This window comes from Ursus arctos, unplaced genomic scaffold, assembly GCF_023065955.2.
Source record: "Ursus arctos isolate Adak ecotype North America unplaced genomic scaffold, UrsArc2.0 scaffold_9, whole genome shotgun sequence".
Taxonomy (NCBI): domain Eukaryota; kingdom Metazoa; phylum Chordata; class Mammalia; order Carnivora; family Ursidae; genus Ursus; species Ursus arctos.
In genome coordinates, this window is record NW_026623111.1 from 33,568,770 (window position 1) to 33,575,681 (window position 6,912).

A 6,912-nucleotide genomic window follows, 5' to 3' on the forward strand; every position below is an offset into this window, starting at 1 on the left:
ATAACCTTGATGAAAGGAACAAAATATGAAAAGAAAGGCTAAAACAGAAGTGCCTATAAAGAGTTGCTCGAATATATTTGTTCAATGTCCTAAAGCACACTCAGGAGCTTTCATCATATTGATAAATCACATTAGGGTATAGATTTTAAGGAAAAAAACTGACTTAGGGACAAGCATGATTTGTTTTCTTAATTGAAGGATAAACTTGTAACATGATGAGAAAAAAATCATTATGTAATACACTACATTATGAAGATAATGTATTAAAGTACTCTCAGAATATCAGAGAATAGCTACAACCATAAAACAGTTCTTGCCTTCAGTTTTTAAAAATGCTTCATTCTGAATATGTTCTAAGAACTGACAGATGCAAAAATAGCAACCATAAACCTTAAAGTTGAATTTCCCCTCTTTTTGGTACCTTAAAACATTTGAATAGTGTTTTAACATCAATACATGGAAGACTATGATGAAAAATATTACTATTACACTTGGCAGAAAACAGCACATCTTTCTACTTACTACATATTGCAGCCAGCAATACTTTAGCTTTCCAGACAGAATATAATTAGAAATGCAAGTACTGTGCAATGCCCATTATCGCTAAGAAATGGAGAAAAGTTCTGTTTTCATATGAACACAATTGAATGGTCACTGACCCATGATTCTTAATTGAGCAAAGTGTGAACATGTATTTTGAATTTTTTTAAAACTGTTTTTTCCCCCTAGTTACAGAATGCTCTCCTCAAGCAATAGGAGGAAGTACAAAGTCAACAGTTTACCAAGGGGCTTTAAAACTACCTACTTCGTTCCTAACTTCTCTAAAATTAAACACCGCAAAACGTTAATAAATCACAATCATGAAGCATTGTAAAGTGACCACTTGTAATTTATTTTGCCCTACTGTGCAATCTGTTGGGATAATATCGTGTTGCAAATTGTGCCTAGTCTGATTCCAAAATCTGAACCCGTGATTGTTTTTTTAATTAAAAAATTCATTTCTAGAAATTCTTCTAAATTTAAGTGGTTTAATCCATCCCAAATCTGATAAGTGAATAAGAAGAGGGATGGGAACTCAGCAATCAAACACAGGCGCTTTACTTTAATGTCCTTCTTTGTAAGTAAAGCCTTGAATGGAATTTGCCCATCACAGCATATACCCAAGAGTATTCTGTTACTATGAAGGAGATCACAGTCACCGAGATTAGTGGTAACCTTTTGATTTTAGCCCAGTGAAGGGTGAAATATATTAATATTAAAAATGCAGAAGCAGAAAAAATTTTTTTGTGATCTACTATCATGTATCCATACGTTATATCTACCAGAAGGATTTCCAGCCAGTTCAAAATAGATCATTTCCTTAAAACATTAATACAACTTCTTCTTAAGAGAGGACTTCATGGCATAGAAAATAGAAGTTAGAAAATGAAAGCATCTTTGGGAGCGTCACCCTTGTCTTAAATCAATGAACTATGTCTTTTAAAAAAAATGCCATCCAATTTTTTTTCATAATGGCAAACATCAACACAGCAAAACAGGATGCAATTTTTCTAAATAAATAAATCAATGATGTGTCAAAAATTAACAGATGAGTTAATATACTCGGTGCTATCAAAACCAGATGGTGCTTCCTAATATTCATCCTGCTCAGTCAATCCCTGAATATTTTCTGGACCATCGGTATATAAAATAGGACGCTGCTATTTGTGATGGCAAACAAAAGCAATCATGCCTGCCAAGCACATACTATAACAGGCAGCATTTCAGCTCTGCTAGACAGAAAGTAATTAGAATGCTTTTAATGTCCAAAAGAATGATGCTGATAGGCTGCCACAGATGTGTAGATTTATGAATATTTATATGGTGGTTTATAGCTGACACTTTTATCAGTTGAAGAAGATAAAATATCTGCCTGACTCAAAAGCTTGACAGTCAGGTTAATAAAATCTCATTAAAGAGAATGACCTATGCAATTATATAGGATTTATTGTAATTCATTTTTGATTGTACTCTGCTTAAAGATGCAATTTCCCATTTCCTGATGCCAAATTTAGGCTGCATATCAAGATCTACGTGGGTTTTAACTCTAAGCCTCCCACAGAGGAAAAATACGCTTTTAAAACCATGGTATATTACCCCTTTTAAGGAAAATTATACTCTTCATGAGATTTTATAAGAATGCTGAAAAATCTATTTTTAATCACATATTTCTCCTCTCCATGGTTTATGGCTCTTAATGGCAAATAAGATTCACTTCAACCTTTTCATCTTTTCATTGCATTTACTCTGGACACTCAGTTATATCTCTTCTATCCTTGACTCGATTCATCACATGGCTGTCTTGACTACTTTCCGTTTACTAGCAAGCTGGAGAGGCTGCAATAACACTTTTGTGAGGGTGCAACAAGCAACTTACCACCTCCCCAGCTCCCTCCCCAATATGCTTAAATGGTGTCTGTCTGTGCACACATGCTCATTGGTTCAAAGTGGAACCACTGTTCCTCAAAGAGCCAATCAGCACTTCAGGTGACTGTCCCTCTGATGGCCACTCACATCTCTGTGCCTGTTAAGAGATGGCTTTGTCCATCAATGATTAATATTATGACCACAATTCATGAGGTCTAGTACTATGGCCTTTTTTTTTCTTCTTTTATTTTTTGCTGCCAGACCATTTTCCTCACTGCATGGAAGAAACTTATCATCCAATTCCCGTCTTTCCAACAAGCACATGGCATCCTGTCCTTGGTGCTATCAAGCTTACCTCTCTATGACCTTAAAGGAAAAAAAGGGAGCAACAGCACCTTGAGAATAAAAGGAAATAAAAAATATAGGGAGTTTGAGAGGGCATCAAACAAAGCCCCCTTTCACTCTTTCAGATGCAATGATGTTGTGATTTCCACCTAGGGACAGAGACAAAATTAAGAAGAAACACTGAAAGAGAACATTTAGAACAAGGTGAAAAGGAAAAACCACACAAACTCCTTGTGAACGAAAGACAGCAAGGACACTGACAGAGTAGGAGGGTGCATGGAAAGGACAGCAAGTGGCTGGTGTAGAAAAAAGAAACAATGCAGGAAAAGCAAGGTTAAAACTATGGATGATAATGGAAATGAGGGGGCAGATTTATAGTGTACAAAAGGAAGTAAAATGTTGAAAGACAGCAAAGACTGAAAGGAGGAAGCAAGATGAGATGAAAGACTGAACAGGCAGATAAAAAGGGGGGGAAACCCCCAGTGAACATGGTGGAACTAAGGTTCTGCAAAGGGGTCGGCAAAACAGAAAATGGGAAAAGAACCCAAACCGGGAAGAAACAACATATAAAACAAAGATAAAGCAGAACAAGAGAATAAACATGGGCATGAATTAGAAGAAAATAAGACTCCACATCCAGAGAGAAAGAACACAAACCTTACTAAGAAAGGGAGAACACAGAAGAAAAATAATGGACAAAATGGAAGTGAGTGAGTAACCTAACAATGAATATAAAAACACAACAGAATATCGGCTTAAAAGCAACTGGAAAAACAAAACAAAAAAAAGGCCACCCCACAAACAATAAGAATACCTACATACGAACCCCACTCAAAGCCCTCAAACATCTCCAAATCAGTGAGAGATATGACAAAACAAGTCTTCACTATTACCTGTAATTAGATTTTCTTTCTCAAAACCAATCCTTCCTGCGTCAAAATATTGACAAACAACATAACATTAACACAGGCATCTATAACTCATTTACAGACAATGCTCATATTTTCATTAGGACAAAAGCCTTGGATCCACTGATGCACATTTGGGGGGGCTCTAAAATGCCATAAAAGGCTTGAGCAGGAACTTTTAGTTCTCAGAAGCGAGATAAACGCGGCTCCGCGCCCTGAGGGAGCGCAGAGTGCCCTTGGGCGCAGGCCTCGGGCTGTGGCCTTTCCACCACCCCACCTCCCCGGAGCCTAACCCGAAGGAAAGCTGGCTTTTCCCAGGGGGCCTCTTGCAGGCTCCCGGCGGCGAGGAGCCTCGTTCCCTGGGGTGGGTGCTTCCCACCAAGCATTTCTTCAGGTCTGGGGCCCAGAGGCTCGGGAGGCTCGCTACCCCGCAGTGCAGCCCCATCCCTCCCGGCCGGGGGCGCGGGCGGCGGGCCCCGAGCGCCCGGGGGAGGGGTGTCCCTGGGTTGGGGGGAGGGGAAGGACGTCCCTCTCCCTAAAGTGCGCCGCAGGGGCAAGCGCCAGGTCCACCCGCCTGGCTGGTGCAGAGGAATCCGCTGTCTTACACCCACGGGTTGGGACTCTGGGGTGGATGGGGAAAAAGGGGCAGAGAGAGCAGAGAGAGCGCGCGCACGAGAAACACAAGCGCACAGAAAAAGAAAAGAGAGCCCAAGAGCCAGCCGAGTGGACCGCGACAGAGTAAGAATGCATCAAAGAGGTGGGGGAAAAAGAGGATCGGAAAGTAAGGAAGAAGAGAAAGAAGGAAAAACAAGCGAAGAAAGAGAGAGAAAGGAAGAAGTGGAAGGAAAAAGTGCAGCAGCCGAGGGTAAAGGGAGGGCGTCCCCGAGCGCCGCCAGAGCCGCGCTAGCCTCTCCCTGAGCGGCAGCGGCCGCCACCCTGGGGTGTCCGGCGCGCGACCTCGGCGCCGAGGCTGCCTCCCAGACCCCTCGGCCGAAAGATGCCGGCCGCCGCCCGCCGCCGCCCCACTTCCTGGGCGCCACGCCGGATCCGAGCGCGGAGCCACCTGTTAGGAGGCGCGCGCGCCGTCGGAAGCTCCGCACGCGGCGGCGGCGGGGAATCCTCTAGAAGTTGCTGCCCGTGCGTGGAGGCCTCAGGGTTGCGCTCCGACGCCCCGACTCTCTCTCAGCCGGGACTGCACTCGCCCCTCTCCCCTCGCGCCCCTCCCGCCAGGCCCGGCGCGCGAAAGGGTGTCCGCCATGCCCAGCTTCTGGTTCCCGAGCCCCCACCCCTCCCCGCGGCCGGGCGGGAAGGAAAGTTGCGCCCAGGAGTTGGTACCTGCACTGAGCTCCAGGCTGGCGCCGTCGCTGCCCGCGCTGCTGCTGCCCGCGGTGGCCGCCGGGCCCGGGCCATACCTGACGACGGCGGCGAAGGACGAGGATGAGGAGGCGGCGGGGGACGCCGCCGGCGGCGCCGGAGTCCTCAGGTGGCCCTGGGACGCGGCGGGCGTGCAGGATGGAGACGACGACGAGGCGGCGGCGGCGGCGGCGGCCCGGCCGGGCCCGGGGGGGTAGGAGCTCTGCGCCTGGAACTGCTGCTGCTGCGGCGGCGGCGGCGGCTCGCTGCTGCTGATGGAGACCGCGGCGTGCGGCGCGAAGGGCGGCGGGGGCGGCGGCGGCGGCCGGACGTGCGGCAGCTCCACCAGGGTGGGTCTGTCGTAGCGCTTGGCCAGCGCCGGTCTCTTGCCGGGGAACGTCTTGAGGACGCTGTAGGGGCTGCGCTGCTTGTAGATTTTGGGGACGCTGGGCCCCTCCTCCGCCGGCTGCATCTCCTCCTCCATCCTGCGCCTCGGGGCCGGTCTCCGGTCGCACGCCCCCTCCCCGCCGGGCGCCGGGCTCCGAGGGTGCCTCCGCCTCCCGCCCGCCGGCTCTGCCCGAGTGCGCGCGTGTGGGAGGGTGTGTGCCTGTGCCTGGGCCGCCGCCGCCACTGCCGCCTGTCGCTGAGGCTGGCATCGCTGAGCCCCCGCGCGGGGGGCTGCCGCCCGAACGCTGATTGACAGGCCGCCTCGCCAATGCCTGGAGGGAGAAAGGAGGTAAAGAGCAAGTGTTTAGGGTAATATCTGCTAATGATAATGGGGGCGGGGGCGGGGCCTGGCGCCACCGCCGCCCGTGGGGTCCGCGCGCCGGGTGTGCGCCTCCGACGGGGGGAGGGAAGGGAAAAGCCGGATCCCGAGGGCGCGCGGGTAAACAGGGCGAGGTCCCGGCCAGCGCGAGACTTTGGAGCCCCAGGTGCGGACTTGAAGCTTTTGCCGTTGCGGGCGGGGTTCGGCTTCGGAAACGAGCTCCTGGCGCCCCCTACGTGACCCCAAACTCTCGGGGTTGCACGGAGAGGCGGGTAGTAGTTGGCGCCGGGCGTGTGTGCCTTGAGAAGGTATTGCAGCCAGTTCTGCCCCTCGGAAATTGCTCCCCCAATCTTTTGGAAAGAACATCTTGAAGGTCTTGACCTAGGGTCGCTGCGCGTTGTTTGCGCGTCTCGGGGTCTGCCCACACCCAGCACATGACCTTTGAGCTCGTGCAGATCACAAGAGCATACGGGCTCTCGCACTTTCACATTATTTTTATTAATTTCCTGTAGGGGCCCCCAGAATGTAACAGAATCATTTACCCCATTCTACAGATGAGTAAACCGAGGCTCCGCGAGGTAATTGCCCAAAGCCAGACACTCAGGAGTGTGTGGCCGAGTGCAGAGATGCATCCAGATCATCTGAATTCATATCCTCGCTTCTTGTCATAGCACGTAGACTGCAATGGAGGGAGAAATCTGACCTGACACCTCCCTTTGGGATGGTGATTAGACACTTGTGTCATTTAATATATACGTAAACGTGAGAACCAAGGTGGCCCGATTGCTCGCTCCCTGTATCGCCCAGCGAGCTCCTCACGGCCTCTGGGGCCACCAGGCCAGTGTTTCTGGAGGACACACAATTCCAGTAATTGTTTGAATGAGAGAAGAGCTTCTGTGGTTTGGAGGAGGCTCCCCATGGAGTAGAGATGTCTTCAAATCTAGAGGAGTGCCCTGGCTTCTCCCAGAGGCTCCTTGGAGCAAATCATCCCCCTCCTAGGCTGGCGCCTATGCCAGCATACTCCCTCCCAGGATTGGTTTCCAGCCTGTCAGTCTTCATTCTCCAGGTTAAGAACCTGGGTGCATCCCCCCCTTGAGGTATGACCCTCCTCTCTCCACTCTGAAGTTACGTTCC

At 49.2% G+C, this 6,912-nt stretch overlaps 1 protein-coding gene across 1 annotated transcript in view; it reads right to left on the reverse strand.

The window, feature by feature from the left end:
- The window catches only part of BEND4 (BEN domain containing 4), a 28,965-nt gene extending 23,469 nt beyond the window's left edge, over positions 1-5,496 (reverse strand). The window contains exon 1 of the mRNA XM_026508810.3: positions 4,995-5,496. Within this exon, the coding sequence (XP_026364595.2) occupies positions 4,995-5,496 (502 nt within the window). The remainder of the gene's footprint in view (positions 1-4,994) is intronic.
- Positions 5,497-6,912: the final 1,416 nt, after the last annotated feature.